This window comes from Sciurus carolinensis, chromosome 13 (genome assembly GCF_902686445.1).
Source record: "Sciurus carolinensis chromosome 13, mSciCar1.2, whole genome shotgun sequence".
Classification (NCBI taxonomy): Eukaryota; Metazoa; Chordata; class Mammalia; order Rodentia; family Sciuridae; genus Sciurus; species Sciurus carolinensis.
In genome coordinates, this window is record NC_062225.1 from 23,746,217 (window position 1) to 23,766,560 (window position 20,344).

The 20,344-nt window shown below is 57.0% G+C and overlaps 1 protein-coding gene across 1 annotated transcript; it reads right to left on the reverse strand.

Moving 5' to 3' along the window:
* Window positions 1-713: 713 nt before the first annotated feature.
* LOC124963601 (cytochrome P450 26B1) lies at window positions 714-19,961 on the reverse strand. The gene is made up of 6 exons (XM_047523378.1): window positions 19,344-19,961; window positions 15,592-15,816; window positions 6,777-7,052; window positions 6,461-6,616; window positions 4,660-4,944; window positions 714-4,240 (listed from the first exon to the last, which is right to left on the reverse strand). The coding sequence occupies exons 1-6, from the start codon at window positions 19,545-19,547 to the stop codon at window positions 3,848-3,850; spliced, it is 1,539 nt and encodes a 512-aa protein (XP_047379334.1). The 5' UTR covers window positions 19,548-19,961; the 3' UTR covers window positions 714-3,847.
* Window positions 19,962-20,344: the final 383 nt, after the last annotated feature.

Consider the following 20,344-nt stretch of genomic DNA (forward strand, 5'->3'; position numbering starts at 1 on the left):
TGTGGGGTGGGGCGGGGCCGGGGCGAGGCAGGGGCTAGGACCTGCTGGGACATCTGCAGTCCTTCCCGCTTCCTAGTGTGCTCGGTGCCGGGGCCTAGGCTCTGTCTCCCGCATCCCCACCATCACCACCCTCGGTTCAGGATCCAATGTCCCCTGACAGTGTACTGCCCATCAGAGAGACTCAAGGCTCTGAGAAGTCCTGCAACACAAGAACCTGCCTACCTTCGTTTAGCCCATTTCCCGAATTTATTTGATCATGGGATCTATTTGATCCTGCAACAACCACAAAAGAGGCTTTCTGAAGTGCTGATATGGGGCATAAAGCTGGAAGTCTGGAGAATGGAATTCCGTTCCCAGATTTGCCAAGGACATCAGTGTCCTTGCTCAAACAAGATGGATTCTGAGGACAGGTTCACAGAGCTCTGGGTCACTATGTCCAGCCCAGTGACACCTGGCACAACCAGTCACACTGTGCTAGGCCAGGAGAATGACCTCCCAGCCTTCCCCTCCCCTCCCCCACAAGCCAACCAGTGACATCTTTTCCTCTCTAAGGGAACCTACTTCTCCCAAGACCCTGCCACAGACTTCTGTGCCTACATGCAAGGAACAGCGGGCTGGACTCCCAGGAGAGGGGTTCTAGGAAGGAACTTCCTGCCTGTTGGACTGGGATGCCCAGTCAGGGAGGCTTGGAGGCAGAGACCAGAGGCAAAGGAGACAAGGGTGAGTCCCCACTGTTTATTATGGAAGCCTATAAAAGAGCCACATTGAGTATTTCCAAGATCACAAAATGCACAACATTCATTTTTTTTAATATGCAACATGGAATATTATATACAGATTAAAACCACATGACGGCAAAAACACACACACACACGGCACCAGTTCCATATCAAAACAACACACACAAGTGCTTTTTCAATATTAAAACAATTGTGATAAAACATATTAATATTTTGAACCATGTTTACAATAGAGAAAAATTCATATTTTACTAAATAACAAATATTTAACAGCAAAAACTTTATACTAAATATCTATTTTGAATTATAACAAAAATAGTACTTATAATAGTTTATAAAGACAGACACAAAATTATAACATTTATGAAAAAAAAAAAAAGTTTCGTGTATAAAATAATATTATAGCGATCTGGGCGGGGTCAGGATGGTGCCCAGAACACAAAACGCCAGCGCCCAACATCGAAAGTGCTTCAGTCTGCAAGCCCGTGGCAGGAAGTTTTGTGGGGTTTTGTCTTTTTAACGTCAAGTTACAATAGTTAGGAATGGTAAGAGAGAAAACGTCCACCCATCTAACGCTACCTCTATAAAACACACGCACGGACACAGGGACACGGACACCTGGACACAGCTACAGAGGCGAGGCGGAGGCGTGGTCACAGCTGGCGTCCCTTCCCGGCGGCCAATCAAGAGCTTTCCTCGCTCCTCTGCCTGTTGCCTCTGAGACCCAGCGGAGCGAGCGACCCTTCCTTGCTTCCTCCCAGGGATCCCCCTCAGCTTCTCCTTCACCTCCTCCCGGGCGGGCCCCCCAAGGGAAGGCCACGGAGACCTTCCAGAATCCTGCAGCCCCCTGCCCCTCGCCAGGGCCAGACTTGCCGCACTCCCAAACACTCGGTCTGCAACGGTGGGTTCAGGGCGAGTGGGATCCGCTTAAAGGAAACCCAACCTTCCGGACCCTGGGCTCTCCTGGTGACAGATTCTGGTGCACCATGCAGGTAGCTCTTCTGCAAGCTCTGGCGAGTCTGTACACATTTTGGCCTGTTTTTTTCAGAATTGGGAGAGAAGATTGAGGGATTTTGCTAATGTTAAAAAAAAAAAAAAATCCCACCATCTTTGCCACCAATGTCTGTTCCACACTGATTTTAGTAGTGGGAAGAAAAAAAAAACAGGGAACAAATGAAACATTTGGGAATTGGCGATTATAGGACATTCTGTGTGGTGTGGCCCCATTCCTGATCAGGGACCCTTTGGGGAGATGTAGGTGGGGTCTGTTGTGGGTCTCCACTGGACACCACGAGCCGGGGTCACTGAGCTGCTCACCCTAGCAGTTGGGGGATCCTTCCTTCTAGGTTGTTTTTGTTGTTGTTGCTTTCATTTGTTCTGTGTTTTTGTTTTTGTTTTTGTTTTTTTGCACTCATTGCTTTTATAACATCAAAAAGCAACAGGAAAACACAGAAAGCAGTGAAAAATCTGAAAACAGACAAATATGCTTAGAAACTCACCAACAGCCCTCAAAACCACTCCCAAGAGGGGTCCCAACGGCCAACGCTCACAATACCAGAGGCCGGAGCTGCTCCTCTTTCACCCAGTCGTCCCAACTGGCCCACTCGCAACCAAATCACTTCTGACAAATCACACGTACCCTCCTCCTCGGCTCTGCTCAGCCTCCCCCCAGGGCCTCCAGACCACACGAGGGCCTGAGTCAGCTCTGGGGGAGGCTCTCCTCCTCCTCCCTTGCTTTCGCCTCCTCCTCCTCCCCACACCCCTGAGCTGGGCTTCAGCAGACAGTGGCTTGGTGTAGAGGTGGAAGGGACTTCAAGGATACCTTCCCAAGGGCTAAGGTCAAAGGGTAAGGGTTAAGGAAAGGAAGACGGAGGCCTCGAGCTCCGTCAGAAGAACCCGTATCCTGCCCCATATTCACTAGCAGAGTTGGGGGGCACTGGGGCAAATAGTGGCCAAGTAAGAGACTGTGGTATCCTCCAAATCTGCACGTTCGGGGCTTTTGACAGGACAGGAGGCTGCAATGGGCTATGTCCCCATCTCCACCAGGTGACAACAGGCGGACACTGGATTTCAGCTAAGAGTGAGGCTCTGAAGTTAAACCAAATAATTTGGAGCCTCAGAGGGCTGTTCAGCTCAGCTTCTGGCAAGGGGGTGGGGGTTGGCAGGGTCGGGGAACGGGTTTGACCAGAGACCCCTTCCTCTTCATTCACAGAAGTCCTGAGAAGGACAGCTGAGATGGAGGCTAGTGAGTGGAGGAGATATTTGCTTCAGAAGTCAGTATGGCCAAGATCAGTGAATAAATACAGATTCAGGAGGAGTGGGGGTGTGGGCAGTGGGAAAGCCCAGGGCCTCAGTTCAGTACGTAGAGCAGGGAGCGCCTGGCTCAGTGGGGTCCCGCCTGGGAGAAGGGTCGGGATGTCAGTGCACCTGCCCAGGGCCACCAGGGAGAATGCTGGGGATCAGGCCTGGGGCTCCTCACCCCAAGGTCAGAGGAGAGAACAAGTAGCAGCAATAGGTAATTTCAAATGTCCAAACTGGCAGGGCCGGGGAGCAGGTGCTCTCCAGGCTGGTGGCAGCCCCTGCCCAGCCCAAGCTGACTTGTGTTGGGTCACCCAGGGTGCTGTTCTCTGCCAGCCACAGCACGAGGAGCACTGTCCGAGCGCTGGCAGAGGGGTGGGTGCTGAGGAGAGCACGGGGTGGGGGCCTCTGTTCCTCCCGCCCCCAGCACCACCACCTGGCCGCCAACTAAAAGACAAAGGAGGGAACCAGTTCAGAAGGTCACAGGTACACACTGCAGCACAGCCAACTGACACTTAACACTGTAACAGGCATGCAGAGCCAGTCAGGCCCTTTCCCAGGAGCTAAGCTGGTGGGAAGTGAGGGGACTCTGGAGAAAGGAGGAGCCAGGAGGGGAGCCCTGTCCCCTGAAAGAACGTGACCCTTTTGGCTTTGGGTAGGGTTTGCCAGGGACAGGTGCCTGGGGGATGACAAGCATGGGGGCCACTGACCCTCCCGGGCTCCAGCCCCCTCCCACACACAGGTTTCTACCTCTGTCACCCCCCGCCCTCTGCCCGGCTGGGCTGAGGTGGCTATGGGCCTGAGCTCCACTAGACGGTAGCGCTCAGCATAGCCTCTGTCTCAGGCAGAATTTTGTTCTGGTTCGAGTCCAGGCCAAAGAACTTGACGCTGAGGCCATCCACGGGGTGCAGAACAGGGACCAAGGTGATGCGGGGGAAGGTCCGGGTGGCCAGCTCAAAGCGACTGGTGCTGGCCAGCTCCACCGCCAGCACCTTCAGGAACAGCTTGGCCAGGTGCTTGCCCAGGCAGGTCCGGACCCCGCCACCAAACGGCAGGTAATGGAAGCGGCCGTCCTTGTCCTCACTTCGTGCCTGACTGAAGCGGTCAGGGTCAAACACGTTCACGTCTTTGAACACAGGTGCCGTGTCATGGGTGTCCCGGATGCTGTACATAACACTCCAGCCTTTGGGAATCTGGAAACCCTGGAGCAAGATGGGACCCGGGAGTGGGGTGTGAGAACCAGAGGGGGCCAGGGGAAGGCCCAGGAGTGCCCACCTGCCTTTCCTCATGCCCAGCTGTCCAAGACCTGCCTCTTCCTAGAGACAATCCCTCCCCACGCCCGGTTCCTCGGGCCTGGTCAGCCCCAGCCTCCTGCTCGGCATGCTGGTCCATTCTCCTGTGTACAGGCCACTGACAGTTCCACAAATGACACCCAGGTTGGCTTCTTCCCACTCTGTGTTTGTGTCTCTACCATGACTGAAAGCTCCCTGAAATCAAGCACTGTCCCCTGCTCAGACTGAGGTACCCAGGGTCCCGAGGCAGGGGTCTTTCCTATAGGGCAGCTTGAACCTCAGGCAGCACCCAGGGCCCCTCAGCCCCAGCCCCACAGGCCCAGCCTCACATCCAGCTCGAAGGTCTGCAGCACGGTGCGGTAGCCGCCAGAAATGGGTGTGAAGAGACGCATGACCTCCTTGATGACACAGTCCAGGTAGCGCAGCCCGCTGAGCGTGTCCAGGCGCAGGGTGCCCTCGCAGGGGCAGCCGCCACTGTGCAGGATGCCCTGGGCCCGCAGCTCCTCCCGCAGCTTCTCCAGGACGGCAGGGTGCTTCAGCAGTTGCATGATAAGCGAGGTACTGGCGCTGGCCGTGGTGGCATAGGCCGCGAAGATCAGCTCCAGGGTCCCATCCTGCAGCAGCAGGGAGGAAAGGTGCTGTTGGCCATCCGGGACCAGCCAAGTAGGGCGGCCCCATTCCGCCAGGGTCCCCAGGACACAGGTTTATCAGCACTGGGCCCTGCCTGTTCCTGCTGCTGGTTCTACTCATCTGAGCCTCGCATGCTGGAATCTTAGGGCTGCCGTGGACACGGGAGTTACAGTTAGTTCTTGATTGGCGTGAGACACCCGGCTGCCACCCAGGGCAGAAACACTAGCCAGCTGGTTCCTTTGGGTAGGGCCACTTCCCACTCACTGCTGGATTCCTGGGCCAGTAGCAACAGGCCCAGTCAGTGTGGTGAGCTCACAGAAGAATAAAGACCAATGCAGGGGCTAGGCACTGTGCACGTGCGGCAGATAATGGGGTCTAAGCCCTGGCCTTCCCGCTGCTGGCTCTGCTTTCCCCCTCCATCTCTAGGAGAGGGATACCTGTTAGGTGGCCAGAGGGGCAGACAGGGTTTGGAGGCTGCCTGGAACCATATCCTTGAAGACCTGGAATAGGACTGCAGTAGGAAGACTAGTGGACATGGCCCCAGAGGATTTGGGAGTCCCTTCAGGGCCTTGAGGCTCCAGAGAAAAGCCCCAGCAGGTCACCTTATTCCAAGCCCTGCATTTACAAATCTGGGCTGGGCCCAGAGGGGTGGTGAAGGGCCTGTGAAGTAGCAAAGTCATTCTGGCCTCTTCCTGCCTCCCCAGGAGAAAGCTGGAGCAGGAACCGGAAAAGAAAAGAGCGTGGGGCAGGGGTGTCTCTGGCCAGTGTCCGTGACCCGTGGCAAGTGAGTAGGTGAGCAGGTCTGGGGGGTGGCATAAGAAGCTAAGGATGTTCCTCAGGTGGAACACCCCAGACGGTGCAGGGGAGCCCTGTGTGGGGCCCAGAGGGAGCACTTCCGGTGACTGCAGGCCAGCTGGGCTCAGGCAGATGAGGAGGAAGAGAGCTCAAAGGGTCACCAACTGGAAAGGCCTGGGGCGGGGGGTTGGAGGACAGCCCAAGTTAGGCCCAAATCTCCCCTGGGGTGGAGGCTGTCCTCAAGCAAGTTGCTTCCTCTCTAGACCTGTTTCCTTGGGTGGCCATGATATGAACTGAGGTAATAAACTTGGTGCTGGAGGTTCTGTGGGGTTAAGATGCAAACAAGCCACTGATGCTGAGCCTAAGGGCCAAACTTCAGCATCTTCTTAACAATTGGTAGATGTGACTATGGGCAAGAACAAGCCTGCGGGACCCACCACTATGAGGAAGGACCCACTCACCCCAGGCCTGAGCCCTCTGCTGCTGTGGGCAGACAGGGGTGGCCCCACGGCATCCTTCGCAGCAGGGTGGGCGAGGACACAGCTGGGCTTCTTATCCAGCACCTTCCAGCCCAACCAGCGCTGCTCAGAAAGCAGGTGTGGAGCCAGACCAGAACAGGAAGAAATGGCAGGCACTTTTCCACCCGCTCCGGGGAAAGCACTGGACAGAGCGTGGGTGCCAGTACTGCTGGCTGCCCCCTCCCACCTTCAGCTCCTGCATGGTCATCTCCTTCCCATGCTCCTTGCTGCTCTCGATGAGGATGTCCAGCGCGTCCGAGTAGTCCTTGCCCTGGGTGCACTGAAGCTTCTCCCTGATGGCCTTTTCCAGCCCCTTCTGCAGGATCTGTCGAGCCTGAATGCCCTGAGGGGAAAGGGGGCAGTCAGACTCCCATCTGAGCTCAGGACTGCCGGGAAGGTTCCAGTCCACCCTCCCACGGACACCTCTCCCCTGTGTCTGGTGCCTGGTGCCTGTCTCAGTTGTCCCCTCTTTGAGGGTGGCCTTCCAGGCCCTGGGTGCTCACCCGCCGGTAGCCACTGAAGGGCAAGTCGACGGGCAGGGAGAAGACATTCTCCACAAATTGCTGGTAGACCTCAAAGAGGTGCCCGAGGTCCTCCTCAGGGATGCTGAAGCCCAGCAGCACCCGGATGGCCATGCGGAAAGTGAGCTTCTGCGCCTCCTGGTACACGTTGATGGCCTCGGGCTGGCTGCTCCAGGCGCGCAGCGTGTCCTGAATCACCAGCTGGATCTTGGGCAGGTAGCTCTCCAGGGCCTCATGGCTGAAGATCTTGGAGAAGATCTAGAGGGCAGAGCGGCAGGCATGAGCTCGGCCCCTCAGCTGACTCGGCCCTTGCTCTGCCCGGTAGAGGCAGATTCCAAGACCACAACCAGGGAACGCCCCATCCCCTCTCCCTCCCACCGAGGCAGGCCCCTGGTGGGTCCCCACTCTGAACCCCATTCTACTTCCCATGGCGGGGGAGGAGCAGGCAGGGAGGACAAGAGGAACGCACAATTCTCAGCGTTTTTACTCCAAGCCAGAAATCCCACGGAACTCACAGGGTGCCCTATGCTATCATCTCTTTTCTCAACTCCCAGAAAAATATGTGCCCCACACAACAGCAAAGCCTTGGGGACTTTGCAGTCCAGCTGCCAACAAGTCTGGGGGATGAGGCTGTCCCAGCTTTGGCGGGTACAACAGTGGGGCAAGAGGAGTTGGAGCAGGGAGGCTGTTCTTCATCGCAGGGGCCCACTCTCCAATTCCCAGAAGTGGGTCCCAGGTGAGTCCTGGACAGGGAAGAGGTAGGAGAGCAATAAGTAGCTCTCCTACTCCACTGATGGGCGGGCAAGAGGCTAGACCATAAGCTGAACTTCCTGGGAACCAAAATTGTTCCCACTTCCTATGCAACAATCACTGGGCCGCGATGTTAGGGCCTTTATTAATAGCTGTGCCATTAAAATGTCTTTTCTATGGTTGGATCTAGAGGCAGGGGAACCGGGACAATGACTTTCCACCCCAAAAGATCACAAAGACAAGAGAAGCCCTTTCCATTCCCTGCACCTTCCAGGACCATCCTAAGTAGTCAAGGAGTCCCTGTTTCCACCTCCTTTGCCTCGAAGCCTCCTGATCCGCTCAGCACCCCACCACACACATTTTTCACACAGTCGCCTGGTGTGCAGGAGAGGGAGGGTGATAGTTTATTTACTGACAGCCTGTGGGTCTCTTATAACCAGCAACCTCTATTCCCCTCAGGGGCCAGAGCAGAAGGGGTGCCCTCCACTGGAGCTTAGGGATAGGTCATAGGTGAAGTCGGAGAGCAGAGGGGCAGTGCAGGGGAGGGAGCCCCCACGGCCCCATGAAAACCACACACACGCGCATGTCCTCCCCCGCCCCCCCAAACACAACCACCGCATAAACTGTAAATGTGAGAATTTCCCCTGCAGTCAGCTCGCGGAGGAAAAGGTAACATTTTCCTGGCCTGGGCCCTGCATGGCTAATGGGAGGGCTGGTTTGCAGAAATAACAGTGCTGGCCCTTCAGTGGCCCAGCCAGGCAAGCACAATAGTACTTTCATTCCCAGATTCCCGGTGGGCAAAGGGAGGGGGAGGGAGGCCAGTGAAGGGCAGAGAGGCCTGCACTGTTTGGGGCCACTCCTGCTACAAAAGGACAGCTGAAAGGTAGAAGGATGATAGGAGGTCACCTAGGTCCACTCAGGCCTATGCGGGTCACTCACACCTTGCCCAGGTCTGGGGTTCCCAGAGAATCTCCAGGGGTCCTGGAGGATTATGAATAAAAGTTCAGCCCTTCACCATGGTGCCCTTAGGAGTCTGGACAGGGGTCCTGATGGTTGGAAGTGGGGCTCTGCCCCAGAGCCCAACACTGGGCAACTAAGGGCCCTTACAACCTTACAACCCAGCAAAGAGACCCGAGGGTGAGCAGAAAGTACCGCGCAGGAGCCGAACAGGCTCATCGGGAAATGAGACTGGGAGTCAGGACAACTCTGCTGTGATCGGGCCTCTGTGGGGAGGCTGGCAGTGGAGCAGGAGCAGACCTAGAGGTCACAGTGTCCAGAGCTGATCAGACTAGGAATGATATCATGGAGGGGACAGAGGTAAGGGCCCCTATCACACAGAAGACCTGGCCCCCAAAATGAGCATGTGGAAGGGGGCCATGGAAAAGGCCATACCACCAGGACAGCCAAAGTCAAAGCCAGCTGGGTCCCAGGATACAGTGGGGCAATGGGGAAAGATAGACCGGGTGCCCAGCAGCCTGAGTTGTAATCAGGGATCAACCACCAACTTAATATGTGACTGTGGCCAAGTCACCCATTCCTGAGTCTCAGTTTCTTCATCTATAAAATGGTGAGGCTGAACCAAGCGACCTCCTCAAAACCCATGGCGCACCAGAACACTTATATCCACTTGCCAAGTAGATGCTAATCCCCTGCAAGCAGCCCAGAACCCAACAGTGCTCAAGTCCCCTGGAGAGTGCCTTCTAGGCCCCCATTCTCACATCCCACCTGAGCTACGGTGACCCAGGAGGAAGGATCCCAGAGCTTACAAAGGGAACATGCCTAACCTCCACGCGCCAGGAGGAAGAGCCATACAGGACCACTGACAAGACCTGTCTGCCTGTAGTTTACATTCCCTGCGCCCTCTAGCGATGGCCGGCTGAATCACTCCTCTTCTGGCTTTGGGGCCCAGGAGGGCAGGGACAACCCAAGAAGACAGAGGACCCAGAAGGACCTGAGCAAGGGACTCCAAGAAAGGAGGTCCACACTGGACCCAGAGGTGGGAAGGGGTCCTGAGTAAGACCAGGAGCTCCCTTGTACCCTGCACCTGCAGGGCTCTGAGGCTGGGGCCCCTGAATAAAGAACTGAAGCCAGAACCAGGGCTCTCGTCCAGACTAACCTCTGGTTTGTGAAGTGACAGCCAGCAGGTTCCTGCCCCTCTGGGTCTTAGCTTTCCCACTGGTTTTATGAAGGTCAAACCGGATGTTCCAAGGTCCCTTTCATACCCAGCTGTCCCCTGATTTTCCTCGGGGTCCCCTTGAGGTGAAGTCACACAAAGGCAGGTGGCAGGCACCCCAGCCCTGAGAGGGCTTTGCTCAGAGGTCACCAAGTCCATGCCCCTGCCTCCAGCCCAGCTGTTGCACCGGCATGGGGTCCTCCCAGGAACTGGGAAGACTCCAGGGTTTCATCCCTGGGTCTGTGCCCAGGGTTAACAACGCAGGCACTTCCCAAAGCCAGGGCAGCCCAGAAACCACCGCCCACCACAAAGGACAGGCGGAGGCGGAGGTGCCGCCAGGGCAGAGTCGGGGCTGGCTGGGTCTGAGGCTGCCGCCTGCTGGGGTCAGGACTCGGGCACACTGGGAAGGTGCCCAGGAGTGGCTCAGTGTGAAGAGAGGAAGGGTTCCGGCCCCCAGAGCTGACTGGCCTGACCACAGTCATCACAGAAGCCAGGCCCGCTTCGTTTCCCTCTGGGGCTTCCCTGGGAATTCCCAAAAACGAGCCAAGAATGCCGGACAAAGGTCACTGGGAACCAGCCCAGGCCCAGGCAAAGCTCTGCAGAGGGAGTCACAGGTACGGAGCACGCACCAGAGTTGGGGTCCGGGGAGGGTAAGGGCCGAGGGTCCCAGAAGACTTGGGAACGCCCATCCCTGTGTCCCTGTGGGAGCTGTGGGGGCAGGAGGGAGGATGGTCTCCCACCTTGCGGCATATCCTTGAATAACCCTCAAACCTCGCCAGTGTCCCTAACAACACGATCAGTTCAAGAGCCCATGTCCTTGGTTCTCTCCCTCCTTCTGGAAGGGGAGCTAATTCCACAACAAGGACCTGGGGCCCCACTGGGGCTTGACAAGGTTTCAATTCCCTGTAATCATTTCTAGAAATGTTCTGTCCCCTCCCCCACCACCAGGTCTCTTCGGCACTGCTGCTTCTCATCCAGTGCTCCTGGGAGGGGGACAGCTCTGTGACCGAGCCCCCACAGCCCCACCTGGCTAGGGAACCTCCCTGTCACCTGCTGGTAGCTGTAGGCGCCTGGACAAATGGATGGGCAGCCACAAGAGCAGGCAAGAGCCGAAGAGGAAGCCCACTGTCCCTGCGAGTGACGGAGACTGGGAGAAATGGAAGTAGCTGCCCAGGAGGAGTGAGGGCCCAGTCAGGCCACCTGGCCATGCCACCAGAGCCAGGCCTGTGGAATGGAAAGAACAACAGAAGGCAGGCAGCCACCGAGGCAGCCATTCGTTCACACAGGGGTCACACCAAGGTGTGTACTTTATATCCAAGGAGGGGGACATGAGAGGAGTCCTCTCCCAGCTGCCTGCGTCTCCACTGGGCCCAGACTTCACCACGCACCTATCCCCACTCAGTGCCGCTGGCTGGGAGGGGTGGACCCAGACACCCGCCTCCCCAGCCTGCACATGGCCCTTCCCTGTATCTGTAGGAACAGAGCGCCTGTCCCCCACTGGACTCCAGCTCTGAGGTCTCACCCTGTGTTCCTAACTCTTCAACACATACAACCAAGGTGGTGGGGGAGGGGAGAGAGCATTTGCAAGTACCTGCTGAGCCCCCTAATCACAGGAGATGGCCCCTGCTCTTCCTCCCTTCCAGCCACAACAACATCCCCTTGGAAAGCTGTGGGCATGACTGGCCACACCCAGCAGGGACCCTGAAGCCCTTGCCTTTCACCAGACCCCACGAAGCTGCCCTCTACCAGCACTGATGGGCTGTGAAATTAGGAATCCTTAAGGGATCCTCTGCTATGGCCAAGTCTATCCTAAGGGTAAGGCCTGTGTTTGGGTTATTCTGGGTTGTTGTGGCATTTCTAAGGGAGTCCCTTCCTTTAGGCGTGGGGAACCCAGGATGGATACAGTGACTGACACAGGGGGCTCAGTGCCAGCACAGACCCCAGCCAAGCCTCCCCACTCCCCGCCAAGGCCACATTTGTCTTCCAAGGCTGGGAGAGTGAGCAAACACATCAACCTGCACCGCAGCCTTATACCCCTCCCCACCCTGGAAGAAGGGAAGAAAACAGGAGGGGGATGCCCCCAGGCAGCCCGCCCACCTGCCCACTCTTAGCACAAGGGAATGCAGAGGGAGGCACTCTGGTGGCTGACCATGAGCTTCCTCCCCCACTGACCTTCAGAGGGATCCGCTCCTGCCACCCGCCCACTCGACAGCCCTGCACACCCACCCGCTGGCGCTACAGTAACTTTTGGGTGAAGGACTTTGGCTGGCAGAACAAAGGCTCTGTGCCAATGCTAGGCAACTAGGGCACAGCTCCCAGCAGCTCGGCTGCCTGGCAGTGCCACCCGCCTTTCCATATAATCAGGTCAGAGCGCCTGCCCTGGAATTGAGACTACTGGACGTGACTGTGCAGCCCGAGACTGCATTGTCACAAAGGCCTCGAAAAGCCAGATGTGGGCTGGCCTCCCCCGAGGCCTGCAACCCAGGTCCTCCAGGATATGCTGGGTTTGTGAGAGGAGTGCATTGTCCCTGAACCCAACCTCCACCCTCATTCCAGGACAAGGCCCAAAGGCCAGGTTAGTGAGGGATGGTGGGTGGGTAGGAAGCGCTTTTTTTTTTTTTTTTTTTTTTGTGGTCCCGGGGATCGAACCCAGGGCCTTGTGCTTGCGAGGCAAGCACTCTACTGACTGAGCTATCTCCCCAGACCAGGAATCACTTTTTGATCCCTGCTTCCAAAGCCTGTTCCCCCACCTTAGCTTTAGGCACATAAGGCCCTGTAGGCAGGGGCCTGAGCAGAAGGGACAAGAAGACTATTCCTGAGGTCCCCAGTCCAGGGGCTTCTAGGCTAAGTGCATCCTCCGAGACGTTCCCCAAGATTCCTAAGGGTCTCTCGGGACCACTATCTGGGGTGCACTGAAGCTGCTAGTTTCTTGGTGCAAAGAGGCCCAGCCCTGTCTTCAAAGGAAAAGAGAAGATGCCCAATCCTGTTGTGTGGCACCCAAAACTACCCGGCCCCAAACTCCTTCTCCATGTCTCTGACAATCCGCTCATCCCCACCATTTACTCCATTTACCAGACTCCATTTACTCTTCCTGGACAATACCCTAGCCTCCCTACATACTCCATCTGAGACACTCCAGACCCTGAGTTGGGGAGGGATGCCAAAAGAGAAGGGAGGGAGTTTGAGGTCCCAGCTGCAGGGACACAGGCCTGACTTCTGTGGGTGATGCTGTTAGACTGGGCAAGACTTTCTGGACTTTCTCCCTGGCAACCCTATCCCAGCTGGCCCTAGACCACCAGGGCAGCCAGGCCAAACACCTGGAGTACAGTGATGGCAATGAGGAGCCCCCTCCCTGCACATCTGGCCAGACCTCCCAGAGAAGGGGTGGGCCACCAGCCCCAATGGAAACAGTGACGCTTCTAGCTCCCTGCCAGCCTGGCCCCAGCACACCTGGGCCCCACTTCCTGCACGTACATCTTAACCAGGCAGGGTCCAGCCCAGCAACCCACTCTGCAGACAGGTCCCTAACTGCAGCATGGATACAGTAGTGTGAGTGGTATCCTGCAGCCCTACCCTGGCCACATAGTACCCTCCAGGCTTTGAGTTCCAAAGACTGGCCAATCTTTCTAGGACAACATGGGTGTTCAGAAGTACTCTCTTATCCCTCCCGAGAATCTCCTTCTTGAGGGCAATGATTAAGTTCCTTGCTTCTCTGTGCCTCCCTATGTGGTTCAGGAAACTTAGGATCAGGGGTCATCAATTATGAAGAATTGGGGGAAGGAGCCCTTCATCTGGCTTCCACATAGCAAGCACACAACTCCACAGAGAGGGCCCCTGCACTGCGCTTCAAAAGACTCAGTATGTACTGGCTTCTCGTGATTCTCTAAGAATCTACGGCACCAAGTGCTCAGAAGGATCCCTCAGCCACGGTCTTCAGTTTCTGGTCCTACCTCCTGCCCAATTGCCATTCTTCCTGTCCTGTGTATTCCTCTGGCACTTAATCTAGGCTGTCCCCTTTCTTGTCCCCTTGCCTCCAAATGGATAAAGTAGGTCAAAACCTTGGGTCTTTCCAGGCAGGCTCTCTCCACCTGGCATTGGAAGTTCAAAGCCAAGTTGGACAGAAAGTGGGTGGGACTTCAAGGCAACAGAGTCACCCTAAAGCCTTGCTATATATCACCTGGGGTCTCACACTCTGGTCCTAGCCCAGCTTCCTCCTTCCTCCCAGTAACCCAGCCCCACCTCTGCTTCAGCAGTCCCAAGTGGGCAGGGCTGAGTAGGACTACTTGTGTTGCAGACTCTACCCTGCTATTTCTTTGCTGCTTGACCTGGTTCACGTCTCACTCAACCTAAGTCTCAGGGTCTCGTTTTGCAACAAACTCCCCTAAAGAGTAAATGAAGCAGACTTGTATTCAAGCTAAGCTCCTGAATCTCAGCTCTCTCCTCACTCTCTGGAATGGACCTTTGGTGGAGTCTCAGAGACTAAGAGGAAAAAAAAAATCAACTGTCCTCATTCCTAAGTCTATAGTCCCCTCCCTCACCCCAACACACCCCAGAACATCTCAACATCCTCTCCCACTTTCCAGAATCTCCCTGCATTTGTCCCCAAGCTGCAGTTAACTGCTTCCAGCCCTGAATGAGGCAAAGGGACGAGAGATGCCTTTGGGAGCCCCTTTCCAGATTCTGAAATACACGCTTTATCAGGGGACTCATGGGAGTACGTGCACACCAGACTCCTCCGTTGGATTTTTCCTTCTTTTGTCTGCCACGGAGAATTACCCTTCACAGGCGGTTCAGAGGACATCAAATACTATGGGCTGTGTTGTCGGCGATTACAGCACAATTGCCCACATTCACTGAGACCACCTCACACACAGGCTCCTGGCGGTGGGGGTTGCCCCTCCCCTCTCCCGCGCTCCCCCACTTCTCCGGGAATGAGAGGCCGCCTCTTCCTTTCCTTTAGGTTCCAAACTTGGGTGATTCCTCTGACCCAATGGAAAAAATGGAGTGGGGGAGCCGTGCAGCCTCCCTTTTGGCGGCTTCAAGCCCGCAGGCCGGCGCCCCGCCCGCCCGCCGGCTCAGCTTTCGGGTTACTGCAGTTCAAACAGCACGTGCCGCCCGCGCTCTGAGCCGCGGCCGCGGCGGTGGCCGCGCAGCGCTGGGAGGGGGCGGGGAGGCTTGCTCCGTGAGCGCTGGCTCGCCTTCTCTGCGCCGCATTCAGCCGCTCGGGAAATCCACAGGATAAACACCCACTTTCTCTTCCTCTTTAAGCGGGGGGTGGGTGCACTTTGATCCTCAGCCCGCGCCTAGGCTATTCACCCACCCCTCTCCCTTCCTCCACTGTGAAAGGTGCGCTCTGGGGCCCAAAGCTCTTGGTACCTCTCCGGAGCAAAGCCCGCTAACCGTTGCCCACAGGTTGTCTCCAGCTCCCCTTGCACATCACACGCCTGCATCGACCTCAAAGCAACCTGTGGTTGGAGGGCCAGGTTTGATTTTTAGACCGATCAGTCCTTGCAATTCCCGGAGGAACAGCGGAGAAAAGGAAAGCGCAGGTCTACTGTCCTGCCCCGCCCCCTACTTTTTCCAGTTCTGGGGAGCACTACTAGGACAGGCGTTGGACTCCCCGATCCCAAGCGTTCGACGTTTGTCCAAACCACTCCCAAACAGGCCCCCTTGGGCCTGGTGGTGCCCACAGCGGAGTAGGCCAGCAATAGAGTGGACCAGGAGGAGGCCTCTCTAGGCCCTGGATTCAGGCTGAACGCCGTCTAGGCAGGGGATTGCGGAGTTCTGGAACATCGAGCGCAAAAGGGAGCGCAGTTTCGAGTTGGGACGTTCCTTGACTGGCTCCTGCGGTGTAGAAGAAACGAGAGCTCTTACCTTGCGCTTGTTGCGGTGGATGTCGCCGATGGAATTGGCCACCGTGTTAGGGCCCAGCAGCATTCGCGTGCTGCGCGGCCACTCGGTGCTCACGAGGTGGTGCTCTCCCATGAGGATCTTGCGTACGTTCTCCGCGCCGGTCACCCGGATCAGCGGGCGCCCCAGCAAGTGTGTCTTGAACACGTTTCCATACTTCTCCCTCCGGGACGACTGGAAGCCCGAACCCTGTGGGAGCCACACAAGAGAGCTCTCTTAGGGCTCACAGAAGGTCTGCGAGGCCCGCCGGGACGGCTGATCCCACCCCCGGCACCAACCCCTACCCCCAAACACACACACACACACACACACACACACACACACACTCAGGTTTTATTTTTCATAGCGTGCACAAGAACTGGGAAGTAGGGCCTAGAGTATAATAAATAACGTGAGGAGGCGGGAGGCCCAGGGGCACCCCCGGGACGCTGTTTTTTAGTAATGACTTTAGGGAGGAAAAGGTATCCCGAATTGCTAGACCTGAAGCTAAAGCCTCCGCCCCCCACTCCTCAATCCTCTGGCCCCCCTCCCGCCACTCCGCGCTCGGGAGCCTCTCGGAATAAATATTTCCAGGCTCCGGGCCACGAGCTGGCGAGACCCCGCGGGGTGGCCGCAGGCCAAAGATTATTTATAGCGGTGAGCGGTCCGTGCCCGGAGGCAGTCACTAGAGACTGGGATTGGAGTTTCCGCTGTTCTCCGGTGTGGCCCGCGCAGGGACCCTGCGGCCCTCCGCGGGCTCTTCAGGGTGGAGTTATGGGCCAAGAGCCGCGATTTTCCTAAAGCATTTTGCCCTGGAAATAACTGAGACTGACTTTCGTCGCCGCCCTGGAGTTTGGAACGGGAGCGCGGCGGAAGGCGCTTCCCGCTGGGCGGGGTGGGACCGGGCGGGGCGACCCGGGCAGGTAACCGGATCCCGACGACGGCGGCTGCGGCGCGAGCCGAGGATTGCGGGTCCCGGGTCCCGGACCAGCGCTCGAAAGACCTGGCGGAGCCCGCCGCGCGCGGGTACCGGAAACCTAGGGGACCTCACAGGGGCGGGGGCAGGGGCGTCTCGCTCACCTTTGACGTCGGCACTCGCCACCACAGCCCAAATTAACCCTTCTGCTGCCGGGGCAGCACCGGGGAGAAGGGGAGGGGCGCTACCTGTCCAGCCTCCCCTCCTGCCCGCTAACAGACTTCAAGACCTACCGGGTCATTCTCCCCCGACGGGACAACTTGGCTACCCTTTCCCGGGTTGGTCACCCTCCTCGTTTTCCTTTCTTCCACTCAAAGCTGTTCTCCAGCTAGACGTGTACATACCCCAGCGCAGCGAAAAGTGACTCTGCAGAACTCAGATCCCTAATCACTTTTCCACATGCGCCTCCAGCCCGGGTGCGCGACAGGGAGCGAGTCGGCAGCTCCTGAGCTGCCAAGAGGGGGGCCGGGTCGCGGGGGACGCTGTCCCTCTCCCAGGCTAGACGATCGGGAGAAACACCCCAACACACACACACACACACACACACACACACACACACACACACACACGCCGTGACGCCATTGTAGACCGCGGTCTACCCCTTTAAGAAAAATCAAGGCGGAGGTAGGGTGCGACAGAGGAGGGGATGAGGCGCGGGGTTCCCTTCCTCCGTCTGCTATACCGCATCCTTCGCTTGGTCTGACTCTCCGTCTCTCCTTCTTTTCTTCTGTTTTTCTTTTCTTTCGACACAAAAGTTGGGTTGTGAATTTTTCGAGGTCGCCGCCGCCTCGCCCTCACCCCCCGCCTCTGATCTGCCTAACTATAATTAAAGTGCGTTTTTTTTTTTGTGGCATTAATAAAGAGTTATTTGTCCGCCGTTTCCACGGTCTTCACAAAGAGGACTTTCATAGGGGCGGCCGCGCGGGCCGCGAGTCCAATTTATACAAAAATGTTGTATTTTTAGCCCTGGGCTCTGTTTAGATGGCGCTCGGTGGAAACGGAGAGCCCTTGGAGGTCCCCCCGTAAAATCTGATAAATGACTCCGAAAAAACCCTGGGATTCAGAGGGTTCCCATTAACCCCTTCAGCACTCCTCAGCACGCACCCTCTTATTCCTCCCCCCCGCGGGATCTAGGGCCCTGGGACGCATGGATGGGGAGGCGCAGTCTCCTTCTCTTCAACTTCTATGCCGGCTGGACGCAAACCCCCAGGGCCCTTGTGGGATTGGGGAAAAAAAAGGTCAAGGGGACACCACGCCGGGGGGTAGCGGGTGAAGGTCAATAAACGGGATGGGGGAGACGGAAACACACCGGTGATTCCACGAATTGGCTCTAACAAGGAGGAAGCCATTGCCCAAGTGAGTTATTTTATTTTCTAAATTCGCGGCCAAAAGCCTAGACCACCGCCGCAGTTAACCCTTTAAGTGTGGTAGCAAGGGGGAAGTTCTGGGGATTTCTTACGGGAGATAATCTGATTGGTTGAAGTGAACCCCACCCCATTGGACGGACATCCCCCCAAAATAAGACTGGGACCAACTTTGCGATATCGAGAGACCACAGGGTAAAGGAACCTCGCCCCCGCCTGTCTCCACTAACGCTCTGCTGTCACTTCAGAGTGTTCAGTGTGTGTGTGTGTGTGTGTGTGTGTGTGTGTGTGTGCGCGCGCGCGCGCGCACTCACGAAAATTGCACGCGTCTGTTAATGTCAAGCCAAGCTTTCGCACCTCTAAACCGACAGATCCCCGCGCTCACCTTTAGCTTCACCTTTCCAGTGCCAGGGTTCTCTGTATCAGGATTCCAGGTTTCCCCTAAGGCCCATTAGCACCCAGTGGACAAACAAGTACACACGTGTACTCTAACACACCTCCCGCGGTTATCTCAGAGTTGTACCCTCCACCCTCCCCCCCAAAAAAAACCTGGTGTGTATCAAATTGCAAAAGCGATTGTCTAGCATTTGACAAGGTTAACTCCAGGTTAATCTCCCCATTACCTACCTGGGTCTGGTCCTCGACGCTCCCCACCCCAATTATCACCACTAGAGCGGGACTGGGTAGCGTCTAAGAGCAAACTCTATCTCCCACGCACTTCTCCCAAGTTTCTTTCTCCTGCTAAACTGTCCACACCCGATAAGTAAATAGACCCTTTTCCCCGAAAGCCGAGAGTCCTTGAGTCTGTAGCCTCTCATTTTCCTTGGGTTACCTTCTTCCTCTCCCACCACAAAATACACACACTAGCGAGGACCATGAACTACCTGGCTAAGCGGTAGGAATTCAGCCAGGGTCTAAGAGGGCAATTCAAGCTGCTATGGTCCCCTCCTCCTCTCCGGCCTCAAGTTTCTGGTTCCCCGCTACACTGTTAACACCCAAGACGGCTGATCCCCACTGGGTCCTGGAGCGCAAAGAAGAGGCGAAAGTGGCTCGTGACTGTCTGGACGCCCCTTCCAACGCGCGCTGTGCGTGGAGCTCCCAGGCCTCTCCATGCGCCCCTGCTCTGTCGCCCGCAACAGAGGCAGGTCAGCCCTGGGAGTCACGCCGGGTCCTGGAACCCCTCTTAATCAGTCCTCCGAACCAGCGCACCCGGAGCCACTGATCTCCGAGCCACGCGGGCAGGGAAAACCCGGGAGGCTCAGGCTGAGAGAAGGGAAGGGGCGGGGCGGGGACCTGTGCCTTCAAACTCCGGTTCCCCTTGGCCTGCCCGCGGCTAGGTCGGTCCCGCGCTCGCAGCTAGCGGACCCCGGAGAGCAGCGGAGCGAGTGCGCCCTTACCTGTAACAGCCAGTGGCCGGTCTCTCCGATGAGCGGGAAGCCCATGGAGCCCTTGGGGATGGGCAGCTTGCAGCTCTTGTCGCGGGTAGCAGCCCAGCGCAGCTGCCACAGCTGCTGCGACACGGCCAGCAGCAGCGTCACGGACACCAGGCACGCGGCGAGGGTGGCCAGCGCCGACACCAGCTCCAAGCCCTCAAAGAGCATGTTGGCTGCCGCTCGGGGGATTGGCTGTGTCGGCCGCGACGGGGGAGGGGAGGGCCTGACCGGATCGGCGGGGGAGGGGAGGCTGCGGCCGAGGGTCCTGGCACCTCCAGCCGAAACAGAGACAGAGGAAGGGGCCGAGGGAAGGGGAGTGGAGGCTGCGAGGGGAGCGGAGAGAGGCGGGGAAAAGATTGCCTAAAAGAGAGAGGAGACACGAGGCGACTCGGGGTGTAACTTTGTTTGTTTGTTTGTTTGTTTGTTCCTTTACAGCGGGCTTAGGGGCTGCTCAAGGGGTGGTGAGATGAAGCCGTGAGTCAAGCTGGTGGATTTGATCTCTCCGCAACCATCACACTCGGAAAACTTTGGAAAACTTTGTCCAGCGGGAGCCTCTCTCTCGTAAGCCCCTTCCCCTGCTCGGGAAAAAAAAAAAAAAAAAAAAAAAAAAAAGAAGAAGAAGAAGAAGAAAAAGAAGAGGAACAGAGAGCTAGCGGAGAGAAAGTGCGATTTGTCAAAAGTATTCAAAAAATTCCTAGGTGAAAAGAAAAAATGTTGAATGCAAAAATTCCAACGAACCCAGAAACTCTGGGGACGAGGGAGAAGGCTCCCCAGCTGAGGCGAGTGGAGAGGCCGGAGCCCAGAGTCCCTGGGCTGCCTCGGCGACGCGCCGGAGCCCGGGAGCCGCCGCGGCACCCCGAGGCGGGCGCAGAGGGCGAAGCGGTGAAGCGGGCGCAGCGGCCCGAGCGCGGGTGCGAAGCCGGCGGGCCGCAGCCGGACGGGCCGCAGCCGGCGACAGAGCCCCG

Excerpts from the sequence above, each read along its gene's own strand:
- LOC124963601 (XM_047523378.1), bottom strand. The coding sequence starts at position 19,547 with ATGCTCTTTGAGGGCTTGGAGCTGGTGTCGGCGCTGGCCACCCTCGCC. Across the intron at positions 15,817-19,343 it reads CCGGCCACTGGCTGTTACAG|GGTTCGGGCTTCCAGTCGTC; the intron begins GTAAGGGCGCAC and ends TGGCTCCCACAG. Across the intron at positions 4,241-4,659 it reads TGCAGACCTTCGAGCTGGAT|GGTTTCCAGATTCCCAAAGG; the intron begins GTGAGGCTGGGC and ends ATCTTGCTCCAG.